Below are 21195 nucleotides of genomic sequence, written 5' to 3'. Positions count from 1 at the left end.
GGTAGAGATGATGGAAACAGTCCTGGAAGGAAGAATGGCCTGTGTGCATCCATTCATTTGCTCTCCACACCAGAGTCCGGTGTGCCAGCCACTCTACCGGGCAATGGGACCTTCTTCATGCGTGGAGAACTGAGGCCTTCTCAGGGTGGGTGGGTGAGTGGGGAGGAGACAAGCAGACTAAGTTTTGTTGGAGGTGTACTGGCTTACGCAGAGATTGCTGCCTACGAGGAGTGTCTACTCCCTGGTTTAAGCCAGGGGGTATTTGTTTCAGACAAGAAGCTCAGCTGAACCTCTCAAGGGCCTACAACTAGAACCCCTCTCAGGACCTAAAACAGCTTTTCTCTCTGTCCCACGAGGCCTGTCATCACTGCTTCTCTCTGCACTTGTGTGCTTCATTCCTGCCCTCAGGCTGGCTTCCTCTCCCCTGAATGATCCACCCTGTCCCTCGGTCTATGTGAACGCCCTGGTCCAGCGCTCACAGCCTTCTGACTACAGTCTCTGTGTCCTTGTAAGCTGGTATTGTTTGGGCTGGTGGACACCCACAGCCCAGTTAGCTGTGTCCTGGTTGAAGGAGCCGCTGGAGGCCTTGGCATGTTTGTCTGTCATGTGAGGTTTGCCTTCGGGGGTGGGGGACTCGGCAGGGAGAGATGAGGTGAAGAGGAAGACTAGAGTCAGGTTGCGGGGTCATCTGATCTCAGGTAAAGAATTATTTTTATTGGGTAAAGTATACATAACATAAAATTTATCATTTAACCTTTTTAAATGTACACTTAAATGACATTAAATACATTCATGTTATTGTGCATCACCATCACCAGCATCCATCTCCTGAACTTCTCTTCTTCCCAGAGTGAAACTCTGTACCCATTAAACAGCTCCCTGTTTCCTCCTTCAGCCCCTGGTCACCACTGGTCTGCCCTCTGTCTGTGTGAATTGGATTGCTCTAGTACCTCATGTAAGTGGGGTTGTATGGTATTTGCCCTTTCGTGACTGGCTTATTTGAAATGTTAGCATGTTGTTCTCAAGTTTCATCCATGTTGTAGCATATGTCAGAATGTCCTTATTTTTTAAGGCTGACTAATATCCCACTGTGTGTATAAATCACATTTTGTTTATCCATTCATCCACTGATGGATTCTTCAGTTGCTTTCACCTTTTGACTGTTGTAAATAATGCTGCTTTGAATATGGGTGTACAGATATCTGTTTGAATCCTTGCTTTCATATCCTAAAGTGGAATTGCTGGGTCATATGGGAATTCTGTGGTTCTTTTGTGTGTGTTTTTTGAGTGTCTGCTAAGGCATTTGAATATTATCTTAAAGACTCTGGAGAGTTATGGAAGGATTTAAAGCAGGGCTACCCTTACCTGATTGTGATTTAGAAGGGCAACTAGGGCAGTGTGGTTCATGAATTGGGGAAGGAGAGGGCTGGCAGAGGCTGTGATGACAGACAAGACAGAGAGAGCACTCTGAAGGCTCTTGCCTTCCAGGTGAGAGATGAAGGCTGGGCAGGGCAGTCACTTTGGGGAACAGAGGGGAAGGGATGGAAGTGGGAGTGATGAAGGTGACCTAATTAATGAAAAAGGTTGGCTATGGGGGGAGGAAGTAGGAGACAGGGAGAGCCCAAGGATGAGAAACTGGGTGTATTGTGACTGTGGAATTTAGAGGGAGTAAGGGTTACTTCATTTTATTTTTTGTATTTTGGTATGGGATGGTAGACGATACAAGTTTTGAACATGTGTTCAGATGTTAGATACAGCCTTGTGGTGGAGATGAATTGTGGGCGAGCTGTTGATAAAATAGGTTGCTAATTTGGGGGAGGGGATAAATAAAGAATAAAGGGGCAGATGGCCATGCAATTTGGCTGAATTTAAAAGTGTTGGGATACTATTGGTGTAGCTCCACAGTTTCACAGCTCCTGGGGATCTGTTTCATATTCCTACCTTGAGGCAGAAATATATACATCAAAATTTATAAAACCAGAAATGATGGCCAATTCATTGGTTAATAAAAATCAGGTTTCATAAGGATTCTAATGAATTCAAAGTATTTTTTTTTAGACTAAAACATGAGTGTGTTGAATTTGGCTTATATTCTTTTTTGCTCATCTGTGTTTTCTGATTTTTTTTCCCTATAGTGAACATGCATTTCTTTTCATCATTAAAAAGATCACTTGAAATTTCAAAAGTTGCTGCTTTTCTTTTCTTAACTATCTCACAGCATTGTGAGCTCTTGGGGGTTGAAATGGGGCTGGGGAAGTACCATGATTATTCCTGTTATGTTCCTAGAACTTAACACAATACCAGAGACCAACAGGACTCTTTGTAAATGGTGGTTGAGCTAAATTGAATGGAAATTTAACTGCTCTCCAAGATGAGATTTTGTGCTATTTTAAGAGATCTGGAAGGAAATTCCAGTTTTTCTCAGTCACTTAGCTCATTATATTAGGTACTGAATCGCATCCTATAGACTTGGCCCCTCTTTTGCCTTTGTTTTACCATCAGGATTTATTTTGTTCATGAAATCTTGCCACATTGGCCTTGTTTTCTGACTTAAATGTGTTTCTCATGTTATTCTTAAAAGCCTTAGTGATCTCATCTTTGGGAGCCAAATAGCTCAGTTCTATTTCCTGTCCTTTGTTGATAATATTATGTTTTTAGAGGATTGGATCAAAGTGGCTTGAAGCTGCAGTCATTATTTTGACCCTGGTTGGCTGACAGGACCAACCCACCCATGGCAGCTGTGAGAATGTGCATTATTGAATGACACTCTTGTCAATAGTAAATTTGCATACTTGTTTTCCCTTTGTGTTTCTCTGAATGCCTACCCTGTGCAAGAGGTTGTGCACTATGCCTTTGGGGCAATAAAGATGAGTAAGATGGGGCTCTTGACACCAGGGAGTGGATTCTGTAGAAAGGGGGCGATCATGCGTATATGACCACTATACAAGGAGGTTAATGAGTGGAACTGAAGTCAGATAAGAACAGTTGTTGGTATGCTAAGGAGACTCCCTGAAGCTGCTGTCTCTGACGTATAGCGCTAATGACCTTAGAATAGATGTTCAAGCGTCCTCATTTTCAATTACCAAAGCACTAGATAACTGCTTTCATTAAGTTTTCCTGCACAGGGTGGCTTTTACAGCTTTGCTTTAAAAGTTCCTTCAATTTAAGATTATGTTCACAACTTAATATTGATCCTTGTAATCATTGCAACCTCAGGTCTGATTCATGAATGTTCTTTCAAATTCTACAGTAAAAGTGTTTCAACTTAAAAATACACATTTGTTCTCATATGTGGTGAGAATTTTGAATAACATAGGAGACCACTAGATGCTGTATTTCAGCTTAGCCTGAATGATTAAATTGGAATAGCTTTTCAGCATTGCTGTTTCGATTTCAAATAGTAGAATGACCTTGCACTTCACATAGATGTGCTGTCTTGTTTGGCATCTCTTGTGTGGGACTGTTGGGTTGGGAAATGATGGTCTTGAGATTCCTGAGACAGATGACATTAACATGGTAGGTGACTTGTAATTTAAGATTGGTGACCGGGGTGGACTACTTATATTTAAATGTTAGCTCAGAGATATTTTTAAGATGGCATAGGATGTTTATGTTGCATTCTTTTGGATGTCGAGGAATTTTTGAAATGATGCTTTCAATATTTTAAGTGGTATTTTTACACTTAAAATATGTGAGTGAATGACTTGGTGGTGTACACTGAAATATAGGTAGTAATTTTGGAAGTTTTTGAGATTAGAGTAGGTGGGGGAAAAAACGATTGTGATCATATGGCTTGAATTTTTTGATTGGACAAGCAGGCAGAAAGAGCTGTGCAGCCATGGAGTCACCTGGCATCAGTTGGTGCGTTGATGGCTGAGCTAAGTCAGCACCCAGAGATAGAGAGACCCTGCTTCCAGGCTCCTCTGTGGTTCCTCCAAAGGCTCCCCCAGTATTTTGTACTGCTTTCACCAAGGTTGGGAGTAGGAGGTTAGGTTTTACATAATAATGAAGATCTAATAGTGGTATAATACTGCTTGTTGCGCAGTGTACTTAACGTTTATGTCAGTTAAGGGTCTTGGTTGCTTGCAGAGCAGGAACGAGGTAGAGACTTGCAGAATCGCAGAGAGGTTGGAAGACCAGGAAGGATACAAACTTGGAAGGTCAGGCAGGAGCCAAGGAGAGGCAGGAGGGCTGGGCAGTAGGATCCTTAGCAGAGGCCGTGCTGCAGAACCAGTGTCTTCATGCCGCTGCTGTGGCTGCAGTGACTGAGTGTAACCTCCAGCCATCACCACCAGCTTTCATATTCACCCAGGACTCCAGGTCCCAGGAGGATGCGATTGGCTGTGCAGAAGCCTTGTTGCTTGGGGTGGCAAGAGAGCAGACCTGTCTCCTTTGCACTACTTCTCACTAGATTAGTTCCTATCACAAGGTTACTGGGGACTCTCTAAAAGCAAGATTAGGTGCAAATAAGAACAGGACTGTATACTGGATAGTGCCCTTCTAAGAAAAAAAGACAAATGTCTACTATGGCTTTCCCCTTGGGCCGCCCAACATTCACAGAACACCTTTCTTACCATACTTACGCTTATGAAAATAAAATGCCCTAGCAGCTTTCTGTACATGGCTGAACACATAGCCACCCCTCTTCAGAGGTTCTGTTCTTTGAGAAGATCTCCTTTGTCCATTGTCTACTGTGGCCACATCTAAGGTGACCATTGGGGAAGATGGCTTAGTCAGGGACTGCAGTGTTTTAGCAGTTCTTTTTTTTCCGTTCTTATGAGTGGGAGTTCTTGTAGTTGATTGTGTTAAGGATCAGGCAATTGTAAATCACTCACTGTCAATCAGACTACTCTGGCAGTATAGATCCTCTAAAAATGTTGGCTTTTAAGGTTTATTTGCTTCCATAGGCTAGTAACCAAAACCGGAGACACTGCCAACTTCCAAGCTTTTGAACCTAGAACTTGGCTTGAGAATTTGTCTCCCGGCAATGGGGCCTGGCCTTGGTGCTCAGCAGGGTATTTTTGCTCTTGGTGAATAGAATCTACCTGGAAACAATTAAGAAGCGTAAGAAACAATAGAGTGGGTGATACCTCTACTGTGCTACTTCTTCCTGGTTGGTGGCAGTGCTTCCCTTTCTCAGGCTACAGAGGCAAAACAGGTGGTTCTTGGGATAGGCCACATCTCCCACCTCTAGGCAGAAGAACTCCTCTTAACAACACCATATGTTCTCTCTGGCTCTCAGGCCCATTTCATAGTGTGCTTATCTTTTTCTTGTAATCCTTAAGAAATAGCCAACACATACCCTGGTATCTAAATTTTTCTTAAATTTTCTAAAATTGCAGGCACAAGGTCCAAAGCTGTAAGACACAACAGGCCATGGTTTAATCAGCTGTTTTATTATTAAGTATAAAAAATGATCATCTTGCCCATCCAAGACAGTAGGTCCTCACACCCTTCACCTTGTGGCCTTGGCTCAGCCAGGTCATGCTCTTTAGCATATTACTTACAACACTCCACTTCCTCCTATCAGCTTCTATTTTTAGGTAAGATGCTTTCTGTTACAAAGAGTAAGCAATCCAACTCAAACAGTTTAAACAATAGGGAGAATTAATTGGCTTCCTTAACTGAAAACTTGAGAGCTGTGGGCTGGTCTTCAAGTGCAGTTTGATCCAGAGGTTCATGATGTCATCAGGGCTCCAGCAGGAATTCTCTTCTTGGATATTTTCTTGCCCTGCCCTCTTCCATGCGTTGTCTTCCTCCTCACACTAACCCTTTCGTGAATGCAGACATGGTTGCAGCAGTTCCAAGTATCACGTCTGTAAATCATATCATCCAGAGATAGATAGAACCTTTGTCCTAATATTCCAGGCCTTAGGCTCAGTGATATGACCAGCCCTGAATCAATGACTGTGTCTGGGAGATGGGAATGTGTTGCTTGTCTTAGTCTAGAGCACGAGCTACATTCTTGGAACATGGGATAAAATTGGCTTCCCTAGAACAACAGGATTCCCACGGGGGTCTTGGGAAGGAAGGGCGTTCCCATCTACATGTCAAACAAAGAGTGTCTTCAGTGCTTTACAAGCATTCTCATTTAATTTTCCCATGTGAATTCTCCTGATAGTTTATGGAAATCTTGAGTTAGCAAGTGATTCTCACACTTGTTCTTAGAGTAAGCATTGCTCTTTCAGAGAAGAAAAGTCAATTTCTTTTGGGGGAGAAAACATACCAACTAATTTCACTGAGATGTCAAAGTGAACCAGACCAACGCTGGAGAGAGTAGTCACAATAATGGAAATCAGTCCATCTGTAGGAGGACAGGATAGTATCTGTGCACTGTCTTCTCAGTGTCCCATTTTTACCCTGAGAATGAGGGTCGCTATTTCCTCCCCCCAGATGCTAAAAAGAAATGCAACAAACAAAACTGTACTTGAGTGACTAAATGAACCTTGTGTCACCTTTTCAGTTGGTTTACTTTTTTGTTGCAAGAGTTGTGTTTTCAGAGTTTTCCACCTTTACCAATTCCCTGAAACTCAGCATTTGTTTTGCCCTCTCTCCTCGATTAGGGATTATAAAGTTGGGATAGAAGTGTAGAAATTAGAACCCATACACACTTGCTTGAAACATATTTGAAAAGGAGGTGAAACAGGTTTAATGACAGAGAAAGACTGGCTGCTTAATTATTGTTACCTGCAGCAAACTGTTGTCTTTTTTGCAGTTGTATAAATAGGCTGTATGTACAGGAATCCACCCCAGGGCAGAGAGTTCCTATTCAGCCTCTTTGCTTAATTTAAATTGCTGGTTTGAGGTGGTTATTTTTGAAACCCATCTCAGGTTGACATCCCCCTTAATCCCTGAGCCTTCTTCTCTCATCTGCCAAATTATATGTAATGAATCGCAGCTAGAGTGCTTTTGGCATTTCACGAGTCTGAGAGCTTGAAATTTGATTTAAATGTTAATTTATTGCGACAAAGGTTGGGCACTCATGTTCCTATTCCTGTGCAAGTCTTTCCATGGACTTGGCATGGGACCAGCTCTCTCCCGGGCTTCTACTGCATCTCCAGAGAATGGCCAGCGCCCTCACCCCCCACCTTTTTTGTTTTAAAATAGAATCTGGCCTAGTTCAAAGTGCATGATACGACTCTTAGTGCTACTATTGTTGGGTTTTAGCAATATTTGGGGCTTTTTATTCCAGGCGTATTGACATGAAACTAAAAAAGCATTAACAAAAGAGTTAACTATTTTTCTCCTTTTGAATATTAAATACTTCCTTATTGGGTTCTTTCTGTTTATGGGAGAGCCTCTGCTTCTTCTTGGTCTTTTTTGGCTTTTCAGTGCACACTTAAATAATTTTTTTAATAGGGTCAGAAATAAAGCATGTGTTTGTGGATTCATACAAATCATTAGTAATTAATAATAAAGAATTTCATAATTCCCAACCTTTCCCAGTCCAACTAAACTGAACCTTGCCCAACTTAATGTAGATTCTCTTGCTTCACAGAGACTTACTAGATGTTTCAGACTAGAATAGGAGGGCATTTATTTAAATTGCTAAGTTTTAAGGAAGTAGACCAACCTTTATAAGATATAATGTGCCTGGGTGACTCCGTAATGGAAAGAATTAAATGTACTTTCCTTCAGTATTGGGCACATGAATATATATGAGCATTCATTGCATGCTAATTTTATTTTGCTATTTTAGTTGTGTGTCTGTTGGAATGAGAATTAAGAGTATCGGGGACATTCTTTGCAGGTTATGTTATATAGGCAACCACTGATTTACAAGTGGGTTGTGTACTTTTCTTTATGAGTCAGTGTTGACACCTGAATGAAATTTCCCCCTATGGGTGCAGTGTTATAGTGGTGATTGAGTTAACACTAATATCACACTCCTATGTAACAATAAGCAATATTTTTTAATCTCACTGAGCTTTCTTACCTTAAAATGAGGATAATGATAATAATACCTATCTCACAGAGTTATTGTGATGATTAAAGTAATTGATGCATATAAAGTTCTTAATACACTGTGTGATATGTGGCAAGTACTCAGTAAATGGTAGCATCATTTTTTAAACATTATTTCCTGGGAAAATGCATTCTGGATGTCATCATGGAATACTGGGGGATGTCATGTTGGGGAAAGCAGGGGCATACAAGTTTTAAGTGTGACATTGGTATGCAAGATTGAGTGGAAAGGGATGGGATGGGTTGTCTTGCTAGAGTTTTGCAGCTTCCAGCTGGGGAGAGGGGATGGTCTAAACAAGAAAATGGAGACCCTGGTTTCCTGGTGGCTCTTTCTGTGGATGGACCTTGCCTAGGATGATGGACTGGGAAGGAGTTTCATTTGTGGCAGCACGTTGGCAAATGGGGCTTCTAGTGGCATGGCAGCGACTGTAGCCACCTCAGAGGCTTCTCACATAGGTTGTAAGGAGGGGAGGTTATGACATTGGTGAGACAGGTGAGGGCCATTTGGAACTACCAGCGTTTCGTTTCTCTAGTTGTTCTAAGAGCACATCTGAAATAATCACTCATTTAAGTTGACCCTTTTCCCGTCTTTCCTACAGCTGGAAACTATGGCCAAAATGGAGGTGAAAACGTCACTGCTGGACAATATGATTGGAGTTGGAGATATGGTTCTTTTAGAACCTCTCAACGAGGAGACCTTCATCAACAACCTCAAGAAGCGCTTTGACCATAATGAAATATATGTGAGTGTGCGCTAAAGGTCATGGCTGGGGTTTAGACTTTGTATTTTGTGGCAGAGAGCTGGCTTTTCTTCCTCAGACTCTTCTCTGTCTCTCTCTTTTTTTCCTGTTTATCAGAGTCCAGAGGTATTTGTTTATACCCTCAGAAAGAGTTTTGTGTTTGCTCATTTGGCACATGAGTAATACTGATTAGAATCATGTGAGTCTGTTTTCATGCGGTGCTTACAGAGTGCCGACTATGTGCAGGTATTGCGCTAGATGTTGGGGGCATCTAAAGCAAGAAGAGGAATATTTAATTTCTGCCTTCTGAGGAACATATAATCAGGAGGAGTTTTGAAATCTATAGGCATCATCTTGGATGGATGTCTTCATATGACTAGCAGTCTAACCTTTGAGAAGCTACTCATTAGAATGCAGGGCAGTGAACTGCCAAAAAAGATATGAATCTTCTTGACATTTGTAGTTAGTAGAGGCAGGAGCGAATTACCAGATAAAAATATGTGTTTGTTCCCTGGAGGTTTGGGAATAGTCATGTCCTACTATATGAAAGTATAATGTCATAGACAAAAATGAAAACATATAAATATATATACTAATAGAAGAAATTTTATGTTGTTGTAAAAACTCTTTATAAAGGATTTCGCAATATTAACTTTAATCAAGTTCCTTAAATATATTTAAAACATAGAGTAAAAAATACATTATATGCAGTTTTCTGGGAATTTGTATAAAGCACAGAAATTTACATCTGTTCAGGTAGAGATGTAGTGTTAACTAAACCAAGGAAATGGGGTGTTGGTTCCCTGTACCAGCAGCTGAGATGGAAACAGGATGGGTTGGATGGAAGCACGTATTTTTAATAGATTCTGCCGTGCTTCTGAATCCTTCCCCTTTTTATAGTGTATCTGTGTCTGGAGTTGAATGGGATTATTGGGACATGCTTCATATTTTTCTATTAATATGTGAAAAAACAATAGGAGGAAATACAAGTAAATAAAAGGAGCAGTCATAACAGATAAAAGTAGGGTCAGTTATAACTTTTGTGGAACTATGTAATACATTTTTAAAAATTATGTATGCAAAGCCATATTATTTTATGTCACATATAGCTTTCCTTTCCAGATAAGCAATCATGTTTAAAGGATAACTTTAGATAATTTCTTCTTTTAAAAAAAAAAAAAATGTTTTTATTGATTTCAGAGAGAGGAAGTGAGAGCGAGAGAGAGAGAGAAACATCAGTGATGAGAGAGAGTCATTGATTGGCTGCCTCCTGCAGGCCCCCTACTGGGGATGGAGCCAGAAACCCAGGCATGTGCCTTGACTGGGAATTGAACTGTGACCTCCTGGTTCATAGGTCGACGCTCAACCATTGAGCCATGCCAGCCAGGCTGTATAATTTCTTAATGAAATAATAGTCATTATCTGGGAATTGAACTTTTCATCGTTGTTGATTTATATTGTTGGAAGTAGGGGGAGGTTGACAGTAACATGAAATATGTGAATACTGCTTTTGGGACAATAATTTGATAATTGGATCTGAACCTAAGTTCAGAGATGTTATATAAAATGCTGATGCAAATGGAAAAGGTATAAAACACTGCTCCTGAGCAGGGAGAAGGTATTGTTTGGTTTGGCAATGAGACCTGGTGTCACCTTCCCTCAAAGTATAGCAGTTCAGCTTTCAGGTGGGAAAACCTTACAGTTCTGCAGCTTTAATTGAAAGTATGGTCTGATATCAAATGAAAGGCAGACTTTAAACATTGGTCTCTGAGATGGAGATAGGAGGAATCAATTCTATCGTAACTAACGTGGCTGATCGTTTTTCTTTTTGGCTCTCAGAAGCCCAATTCACTTTCAGATGAGTTGAAAATAAGATGGAGAGTAGAACATTACATGCATTCAAATACCTGATTTGTTGTGCCCACTAAAAATAAAACAATCCCCTTTTTAACAAAATGCCAAGTGTTAACATTCATGAGTCTTTAGCAGACGAAATGTCTGGTTTCATCCCTACATAATTTTATTTTCTAACTATTTTAGGAATGCCCTTTCTGGTGTAAAACAAAAGCAGAAAATTGCTTTCTGCTTTCAAATATTCATATCAGTTAATGTTTCCATGATACTTTAGGACCATCATTTCCATGAAATGTGTGGCTTCATTTTGTAACTTTAAACAGAAATCATATTGGAGGGTTGGGCATTCTCTATTTTATTTAAGAAAAAAAATAAATCAGGTTATAGAGTAATATGTGTATTATAAAACTATTTTTGTTAATGGGGGGTGTTTATGCATGTGTACGTGTGTTTGTATATTTGTGTGCACACAGAGAAGGGCATGCTAACTTTGGGCACCACAGTGGGATGGGATGGGATGTAGGGACAGGGAAAGGGGACTGTTTTGGACTTCTTCATTATAGGACTTGTTAAATCAAGTATGTATTATTTTTGCAATTAAAAAAGTACTCACACATCATGTATACCACCCTTGGGGAATCTGTTTCTGGCTCTTATTCTGATAATATTTCTGCTTTGCTTTTGTTCATGGGTTGCTGTAAAATTGTTTATCCCGATGCTAAAGGCTAAGTTAATATGACATGCAATATTTTACTCTCCGGTACTTCCCTTTGCTTTTTAACTCTTTCCCAGGAAATGAAGGTGCAGTTTAAAAAAAAAATCTCTGTTGTATTGTCATAGCTTTGTTTTATTCTATAAAAGTGGGTAACGGCCCATGATGACCAATCATGCAAACATATTGAACAGTCATAGTTTCAAAAGCCGTGGTTGATAAGGTGGCCAGTGAACAGAAGGGCCCTTGCCTCAGACTTTTGAACTCTGGCTAAAATTCATGGCCTTAGCAGCCTCTTATGTGAGCCAGCTCCATGTCATGGGGACTCTGTTTTTCCATCCTGCCATCCACTCCCCTCCATCTAGAGCTAAGAAACAGTCCTTACTTTCAAAGAGTTTTCATAAGGGATTGCTTTCCCTCTAGGTATGAATTATCAACTCTCTAGAGGATTCATAACCCTTAGTGGATCTCCAGACAGCTGAATGTGGAAGTAGAATCCCTTGTGATCCTCTCATGCTAAGCCTGAAGTCCTGGGCAGGCCACTTGAGTCACATATACTCTTCAAGGTATAGACTGTGGCCAGGGGACTGGAATGAGCTGAGTGGCTTAAGACAATGATGTCTACTCCTAGGGTTTGGGGAGGGTCAGGTTTTTCTCAAAGTAGATGGACTGTGTGTGTGAGGGGGTGGATACCCAACCAGATATATTTATCAACATATTAGGAAGAGAAAAAGGGGGAAACTCACAGGTTTGGTAGGGAATTTTTTAACGAAGTGGTTTTATTGATGTTGATACCACCCTAAAGGAGATGCCCCCTGGGAAGCATTTATCATTTGAGTTCCAGGCTTCAAGTCCATCCAAAGGCCTGCTTCTCACGGTTTTCTACTGCAGAATTCCCCATGGCAGAGAAGAGTAAACAGGTGTCTGAGGGACTCTGGGGCACAGTTGAAATCCATTCACTTTATGGGAGATTTTGTTGAAATCTTTGCTTCTGAAGTAATTAGAAGTTTTATTCTATTTCGTAATGCATATGGGTTTGTTTTAATCTAATATGCTTCTCCAACCCTTCTTGGAGTAAGAAGTATTTTTGGTGTGACAAGTAGATTTGATTTGCTTTCTCTCTGAATTGTCAGGCTGGGGATCATCTAGATATAGTGGTCTGAATTTGCCCAATTTTAGGATCTTATGTTAAATTAATTATAGTTATAAGAGGACTGCTTTGAAAGTCTAGTAAAAATTATCTTCATTTTTAGAAGTTAGTGGTGAATTAGGATCCCTGTAAAGCTAACATCAGATATTTTTATGAAAGATACTTAAGTGTGTGCTCCAGGAATACTCTTTTTTTTTTTTTTTCCATAGAGTGGGTTCACACACTTATTTAAAAAGCCCTGAGTTGGTTCGTAACCCTGGCAGAGTCTCTGAATCTGGGACAGTTTAGCCATTGACATGGTCTTTGCAGTAAGGGCTACTCAGTTGCCGACGGAGGAGGGTCAGGTGAGAATCGACAGAGGGGATGTTGGCCTGATGGGGAACCGTGCAGGGCCAGAACTCTGTTTGCTTTCATTCCTCCCACTTGGCAGCAAACAGTTCAAGCTGGGCCCAGCTGCAGGACGTGCCTTTCAGCCTAGCAGCCTCTGTGGTGGGAAACGCTGCTTGTGACATTCCCGAGTCAGCGCTGCTTTTCTGTATTCTTTCTGTCCTTTGTCAGACATTCTTCCGGCCGCCCACCCCCGCCCCAGCCAGATGGAACGGTGGCAGGGTTTGATGTGGACTTGTAATGTAGGTGACCCAGCCAGACACGATGCTGTTTTTAGGGTGACTGGTCAGGACTGTGGTTCAGTTCGGGAACAGGAAAGCTGCAATTTAGGCAAGAATAAGGCCCACGGCAAATTTGGAAAAAGCACCAAGGTGTCTGTTCTCTAACAAAGAAGTATTTTTGGTGCTGAAAAAAGTGGATTTAGTTTGTCTTTTATCTGAATTGTCCGGTTGGGGGTCATACAGATATCAGAGGTCTGAATTAGTCCAGGTTTAGGATCTTAAACTAATTGTAGAGGTAAAAGTGACTGCTGTGAAAGTCTAATAAAAATTGTCTTAATTTTAGAAGTTACTTTTAGACTTGGACCCTCATAAAGGCAGGATTAGTTGCTTTTTAAAAGATACTTAAATATAATATATTTGGTTTAAAATATTGCAAAGTAAATGAAAATAATACTAGTTAACATTTATATATTTATTTGAAGTTTCAAAAACACTTTTTATATATAAACATGAAAATTCACAACATATAATTCCTGTATAAAAAGTATATTAGCCCGGTTGGGCGTGGCTCAGCAGTTGAGCGTCAACCTGGGATCCAGGCGATCAGGGTTCGATTCCTGGTCAGGGCACATGCCCGGGTTGTGGGCTCGATCAATGACTCTCTCATCATTGATGTTTCTATCTCTCTCTCTCCCTCTCCTTTCCTCTCTCTGAAATCAATAAAGATATATTTAAAAAAAAAAAAAAGTATATTAGTTTTCTCTTGCTGCATTGTAAATTGCCCCAAACGTAGCAACTTAAAGTAGCATACATTTGTCATCTCACTGTCTTTGTGGCTCGAGTTGGGGCATGACTTAGCGGGGTCCTCTGCTCAGGGTTTTTCTAGGCTGTCGTCAAGGTGTCCACCAGGACTGCAGTCTCATTGGAGACTAGGTCCTTTTCCAAGCTCATGGGGCTATTGGCAGAAAGCTGGAGCCCCTGTTGGCAGGAGCTAGAATACAAACATCCAAATTAGTGCTATTCCTGCTATCTAGACGGTCTCCTTTTTTTTTTTCTTTTTAAAATTTCCTTTAAAAATTCTTTATTTTTTTATTCTTACAAAGGTAACAAATGCTTTTGGGGAAAAAATTCAGATAATATAGGCATATGTAACATAAAAATATAGTTTTTCTACCTCAGTACCCCAGTCCCATTTCTATGAGTAAGAGTAGTTTAAGAGTGGTAGATAATCTTCCAGATTATGTGGGTTTGATTAAAACTTAAACCTTTTTGTTCTGGAGTTGGAAGTAGGAGGAGGTTCTCCTTTATCTAGATAGATGGGCCTTTACCCAAAGAATCCAGACCCAACTAAGCTTGAATGAAACAAGAGCCATCTTTAATGCTACCTCTTACTCTCCTAGCCCAGGTGGGGAAAGAAGGAGGGCTCCTTGACCTGCTGAGAGGAAATGCCTAGACTTGACTGTGCATGTGTCTGCTTGGCTCATTGAAAAAGCAGAGCATTAAGGAAACACAGAGAACAAATTGTGTGTGTTTTCAAGAGTGTATCTGCTGTTTGGAGTGGAGACACAGGATTAGCAGGCTAGATTAAGCTGGTGAAAGACAGCACGTCATGAAGCTGAAGAGAAATGTTGTGTCTAATTTCTGAGCAGAGTCTATCTCTTGGACACTTTTATACTACTTTTCAAAACAATAGTTTTTGGTGATAACTTCCCAGTTTCAACACATCCAAGCTCTCTTGAAACCTTTGGTGACTGGAAGATTTCTTCCTCTTCGAACTTGCAAAATGGACACACATTTATCTGTTACGTACCAAGTGTAGAGTTGTTTTATCCTGCAGGTACTATATAGTACTTGAAATATTTATATAATATTTATAGTATAGTAATTTAAATGTTCTGGTCAGAGCCATGCCTGAAATTTGGATTTGAAGGAAATTAAGACCCAGGTTCAGGTCTGTAGAAGTGTTACTCTTTTGGTGGTGGTATGGTAGATACTAAGAAGCAAAGACCTGAGCTCCAGTCCTGGCTCTGCCACTTACCGTCTGTGAGACCTGGGATAAGTGCCTTAACTCCTTGGAGATTGTTTTTTAATTGATAAAAATGATAAATGACAACAACTAAAATTAAGTCCTTATTGGTACAATATACTATTCTAAGCACTTCACATGTATTTGTTTATTTAATTTTTACTAGAGCCTATGCACTGTAGGTTTTTTAATGACCTTCATTTTACATTTGAGGAAGCAGAGGCTCAGAAAGACTAAGGAACTTGTCCAAGGTCACACAGCAAGTAGATGATGGAACTGGAATTCACACCTAGGAAGTCTGGCCCTAGAGTTCATGCTCTTTAATAATAGTTCTGCTGACTTTATGTGGTTGCTATGAACAGCAAATGAACGATACTACTAATATAGAAGCATTCTTTTTTAAAAAAAAATGTTTTTATTGATTTTAGAGAGAGAGGAAGGAAGAGGGAGAGAAACAGAAACATCGATAAGAGAAACATTGATTGGTTGCCTCCCACAGTCACCCTGACCAGGGATTGAACCCACAACCTGGGTATATGCCCTGACCGGGAATTGTACCAGTGACCTTCCAGTCCACTGGATGACACTTAACCAGCTGAACCACACTGGCCAGGGCAATATGGAAGCATTCTGAGTCTACAATATGCTGTTCAAAATACTTGCATATGTTATTGAAGAATGTGTAGATTTGGACTAAGGCAATCTCAACAACCCAGATAAATAATTGAAACGATAATCGGTATTCTAGTCATGTATTAAGCTCTTAGTGCGGTGACATGAACTAGTATGACATGGAATAAGTGTGTTCAGTTCTAAAGTCATAGGCACTCACTTGTCAAAAACAGTAACAACCGTCAGGATGAGGTTTCCCCCTCTGGAGGGTGGGAGAAGATCTTAGGGGGTTGTTTTTCATCATGTTCCCTGGATGGAGGAGATTGAGAGCTGCACGTGGCTCTTTATGAGCACAAGGTAGAGGGGGAGAGGGGAAGCAATTCAGCACAAGAGACATGTGGCCAGTTTTGCCCTTTTCTCTACACGTGCATCTATTTCTGCTATTACATCTGCAGTACAGGTAAATATTAATGATAATCCTAATTTCTAAAGACAAGCTATTTTGTTCATCAAACTCTGTTTTGGAGGGGTTGGAGAGTGAGATAACAGTGTGGCACATTGGGAAAGGCATGGGCCTTTGGCAGACAGACCTAAAGTTGAATCTTGGCCACTCACAACCACTATGACCATTGTAAATAACTGTGAGGATCAATTATTTCATCCATAAAATAGGTATCATGATGCTTAGCATCCTAGCCTGGTGCTTGGCACTTAGTAGGGGTGAAGTACCTGGTAGGTCCATGACTGTTTGAAAAACTTAGAAACTCAGAATGACTTTACTTCAGAGTTTCAGACACTGAGATTTTCTAGTAATTAGAATCTCTCCCCCCTTCCCTGACTCTCTCTTTTCCTCCCTCCTTTTGCTTTTTCTTACCCCGTCCTTCTTTGGTATTGTAGAGATTTCATTTTTGTTACATTGCCACTTGAGTTAGCCACACCATATTATTTTCAAGACTTCTAACAAGTGGTATACTTATAACACAGGACCCCTCTGTACGTTAGTTAAGAGAGTTTTATTGGGTCCAGAGAATGGTACATATTGTCTCATTACAGAGTTGATCTCAACAAAGATAGGGTAGTATTGTGTTATCCTGCTCTAAAATAAAGGCTGCCTGAGGTGGTATTTTTAGCCAGTATTTCAGTGTGGCATAGAACTCATATATAGTTCTTTAATTCATAGTCTGCAGTGACTGGCAGCACAGGAACAAAGGGTTATAATACAATGGTAGTTGAGGCCTGTCTCAGACTAGACTGTCAGTGACCATGTCTGACAAGCTTGCTGGCCTCCTCGGCAGCCACGACTTGCATGAACTGGCCCATGTGTGGGCTCCTGACCTAAAGCCAGTGATTTATGGCACAGCATAGATTAAAAAAGCAAACAATAAAAAGCAGGGCTTGATTCTTTCCTCAAACTTGGAGTTGAGAAATACTGGGGGGGGAAAAGATCAATGGAAGCAGATGTTAGCAGTCATGACTATTGTGAGGCCATGATGGGCCATGTGTGAGCAGAAACTGTGACTAAGAGTCTTTGAAGTAGACCAGCTATGGAGTAGAAAGTGAGAAAAGCTGTTAGGAGCAGGCCTGGAAAGAGCAGACACATGAACAGGAGATGAGCACATTGGTGCTGGAACTGGAAGGCACGTCTTCACAAACGTGTGTTGCCTTGGTCTGTAATGCTGCCTTGCACCCATACTTTGGGTCCCAGCTCTTCATGTCACTCTGTGGGGGGTTCTTGTCACTCTTTGGGGGTTCCTGGGCATGTTCCTTGTTACAGTAAAACTTTCAGTATTTGATGTAACTTGAGCGGATCTCTGTGCTGAGCAGCTGAAGGAGCCTGACCGGATCACACTTCTCTCTTGCGGTGTCTGCAGGCTTTGGCAGGATGCTACCATCTCTGCCACTAATTGTGAGACCCTGGGCAGTTTTTAAAGCCTTCTTATGCTTTCAGTTTTTTTCTCTGTAAAGATGGGCTATTACTAGTTATGTGTGATGTGGTGTGTGTGTGTGTGATATGTGGTGTGTATGAGATGTACATTGTTTTACGTATAAGACCCAGAAAGAGTCTAAATTGGTTATTGACATTACATTTGTAAATTTTCACTCAGTCAGTTTTTCACAATTTTGAACTGTGGCTGAAAGACCAACCAAAGCATTTGGTTGACCAAACGGTGTCTTTAAAATCCAATTTAGGTGAAAGCCCTCTTGGGGGAAATCTGGGAAGTTTTACAGATGCTTAATTAAAAACACCGTGGCATATAATGTCTGGATGTGTTGTGATCCGATTCCTAGGATCCGGGGTGAGTGCCTCCTCTTAAAGTGCATAGCATGTTGTCATTTCTGAAGGTCCCACCAGCTGGTCTTGTATGATCATTTCCTTGTGAGCGAAAAGGGGCCACATACCGAACCCAACAAGCTCAGGGGAGGCCTGCATGGCGCCTTACATATTCAGAGACCTACAGTAACCACATAGATGGTCTAAAATTAAAAAATTTTAACTGAAAGCAAGTCATGGTGGGTAGTTATGTCCTAGGGCAATATTTTTCCTTAGCAAAGGTCAGTCTTCACCTTAACTGAGTCTGTCTGTTTGTATCTAGGATAACATACCTGATAAACATGCCTTTGCAATAACAAAGTAAATTCCTTTTCCCAGACCCCTCAAAACACAACCACCACACTGGAGACCTCAAATCCCCTCACTGCTGTTGTTATGTTAATTGTTGACTGTTAATGATCCTGCACCCACCTATGTAAAGGAAGTTATGTGTCTATCATTTTACTTTTTATCCAATCCCAAAAGCCCCCTTACCCCCAATCCCTGCTTTGCTTTCTCCTGCTTCCCTACTCTATCACCATGGATTTCATGTAACCCACTTACATCTCCTCTTTTGATTATAATGTATAAAATAAGATACAAAACTGCCATTTTTCGGAGCATTTTCTCAATCTGTTGAGGTTTTGCTTCCTGGCAATTGTCATCAGTTTAGCTCAAATAAACTCATAAAAATTCTCTACAGGTTTGAATGTTTCTTACGTTGACAATATTCTAGGCTTTTAATGGAAGTTTTATTAAGACGTACCTCATGTGATCATCTGATAACTCATCAATTCCCTGTTTACAAAGATCATTTTGTTTTCTGTTTGTTAGAATTTTTTATTGATTTTTAGAGAGAGAGGAAGGGAGAGGCACAGAGGGAGAAACATCAGTGTGAGAGTGAAACATCGATTGGCTGCCTCCTGCACCCCCCCCACATGCCTGCAACCCAAGCATGTGCCTGAGTTGGAATCCAACTGGCAACCTTTCAGTGCACTGGACAATACCCAACCAACTGAGCCACACTGGCTGGGGCAACAAAGACCGTTTTGTAAGATCTGGCATTAGAAGACTCCTCAACGAATTTAGCTGAGATACTAACATGTTACAGGCTTTTGAGTCCTGGTTTGGCTATTTACAGTGGCCAGTAGATTCCAATTGAGCCGAACAGTGAGTCTTTATAATTAAAACAGGTAATGCTTACAGACTGCTGACTGTGTGTCAGGTGTGTGGTTTGTTCTGTAACACAGTCTCATTTATTAGACGTGGGAGGAACCAGTATCATCCTCCTTGTCCAGATGAGCCAACGGGGGCTTGGAGAAATTGAGTAATGTGCCCAGGTTCACACAAAACTGAAAAACTTTGCCAGATAGCTTGGAGCCAAGGTTCATACACATCTTAAACATATCTAAAGCATTCTAATACTGCGTGACATAGAATCTGAGCTCAGAAACACCAAAGTCAAGATGACTTGGCTTTAATTTTAGTCATTTTCACCCTCTAACCCCCTCACCCCACACACTGACTTTTACTTCAAGCCTACATTCAGGCCGAAGCTCGGACTCCTCACTCTGCCAGATGAGGCTCTTTACTATTTGAGCCCTTTCTTAGTTTCTAGGCTGTAATTTACAGGAGGTCTTTCTCTAGGCCAGCTTTTCCAATTCTCTGTTTGAAAGGTGGTTGGGTGGGCCTTTGTGCTTCCGATAGTGTTTGAATCCAAGTTAGAGCCTGTGTCAGAGCTTCCTTCCTTTTTCAGGCTGAAAATACCCCATTGTATCTGTATACCGCATTTTTTATCCACTCAGCCATCCATGGGTTACCTCCACCTGTTGGCTGTTGGGAACAGTGCTGCAGTGAGCCTGGGTGTACAGCTCTCTGGGTTTTGAGTCTCTGGGGATTTATACTTAAACAACAACAACATTTTGAAGGCTACAACTGTCTTAGCAAAATATTTTTTAAAAGAGAGGATTTAGCTATCACCTAAAACCTAAAATCTCATATGGAGTTTTTTGGGGAACATTACTCTATCTGAAACATGCCCATCCTTTTAGACCTATTAACCCTCCAACTTCCCTGGGGCATTCTTGGATCTCTGAGGTTCACAGTGACCCTTCCTTCCTTCCTTCCTTCCTTCCTTCCTTCCTTCCTTCCTTCCTTCCTTCCTTCCTTCCTTCCTTCCTTCCTTCCTTCCTTCCATTTTTATTTTTTTTTAATTTATCTGTATTGTTGAAAATATTACAAATGTCCCCTTTTTTCCCCATTGACTCCTTCTACCCCGCACCCACTTCCTGCCCCAGCCTTCACCACACTATAGTCTTTCCTTCATTTAAATCCCAGGCAGTCAAATAAAAGACAGTAAAATAAAAAGACAAATAACTCATTTAGCTAAGAATCACTTAAATCCTATTTCATTTGTTTTTTGAGGCTAGAATAGTTAACTCCTAAACTTTACATTTTATAATATAAAAGTCTCACTTCCTGAGCTCTACTATAAGCTTCTCAGGGATACAGACCACAGAAGCACCTCATATTTTCTAAGGCAATGTTTTGTGTAAAGAGGTTCTTAGAAAATGTGTTGCTTGCTTATTAAGTGATTATAACCTAAATTCAGCCAAGGCAATCAGTGCAGTTGTACAGCCATGTGAAAAGGGGTATTTTCACCTGAGTCCTGACCCAGGACTGGATTTGAACTGTTACTACTTCACAGGTGAAAGTAGCATGGCTTGGACACTGGGGCTTGGAGAACTTCTATACATTCTTTGATATTTCTTTGATGCCATTTTAGATGAAATAATTAGCATTAAGTGAGATATTTAAGTTATTCCTGCCTGATGCATTGACACTTTCCTGGTTTATTTTCTGAAGTTAAAGGATGTTTATGATACAGTGTCCTGCATTTCTTCATGATGTTGGCACAATTTTGTGTGCTGGGATCAACATGTAAAAATAAATATTTTCTCTTGAGATGAAAATTGGCCCCTGTAACTAGAAGATCTAATCCCCTTCTCCCCCTTGTTATTTATTCCTGGGAGTATAAGGATTTCAGCATCCCTCAGAGTCAAGTAGGAGGCTTCAGCCCTGTTGTACATGGTGAAGACGCCGCTGCTGAGAGGCACTGTGCCCCAGTTGCCTGTGATTAGGCATTCTTCTCTGCCACTTCTGCCAGGGCTGCCCAGGCCTACCAGACAGCATGGATTGTGTGCACTAATGAAAAGAG

At 40.9% G+C, this 21195-nt stretch overlaps 1 protein-coding gene across 6 annotated transcripts in view; it reads left to right on the top strand.

Moving 5' to 3' along the window:
- MYO1B (myosin IB) overlaps window positions 1-21195 on the top strand; it is a 150717-nt gene that overhangs the window by 21309 nt on the left and 108213 nt on the right. For all 6 annotated transcript variants that reach the window (XM_081142752.1, XM_081142755.1, XM_081142754.1 and 3 more), the window contains exon 2: window positions 8565-8708. In XM_081142752.1, the coding sequence (XP_080998878.1) occupies window positions 8574-8708 (135 nt within the window). In that variant the 5' untranslated portion in view covers window positions 8565-8573. The remainder of the gene's footprint in view (window positions 1-8564; window positions 8709-21195) is intronic.

Source organism: Miniopterus schreibersii (genome assembly GCF_964146895.1).
Source record: "Miniopterus schreibersii genome assembly, chromosome: 7".
Classification (NCBI taxonomy): Eukaryota; Metazoa; Chordata; class Mammalia; order Chiroptera; family Miniopteridae; genus Miniopterus; species Miniopterus schreibersii.
This window is presented reverse-complemented; position numbering and strand designations above follow the sequence as displayed.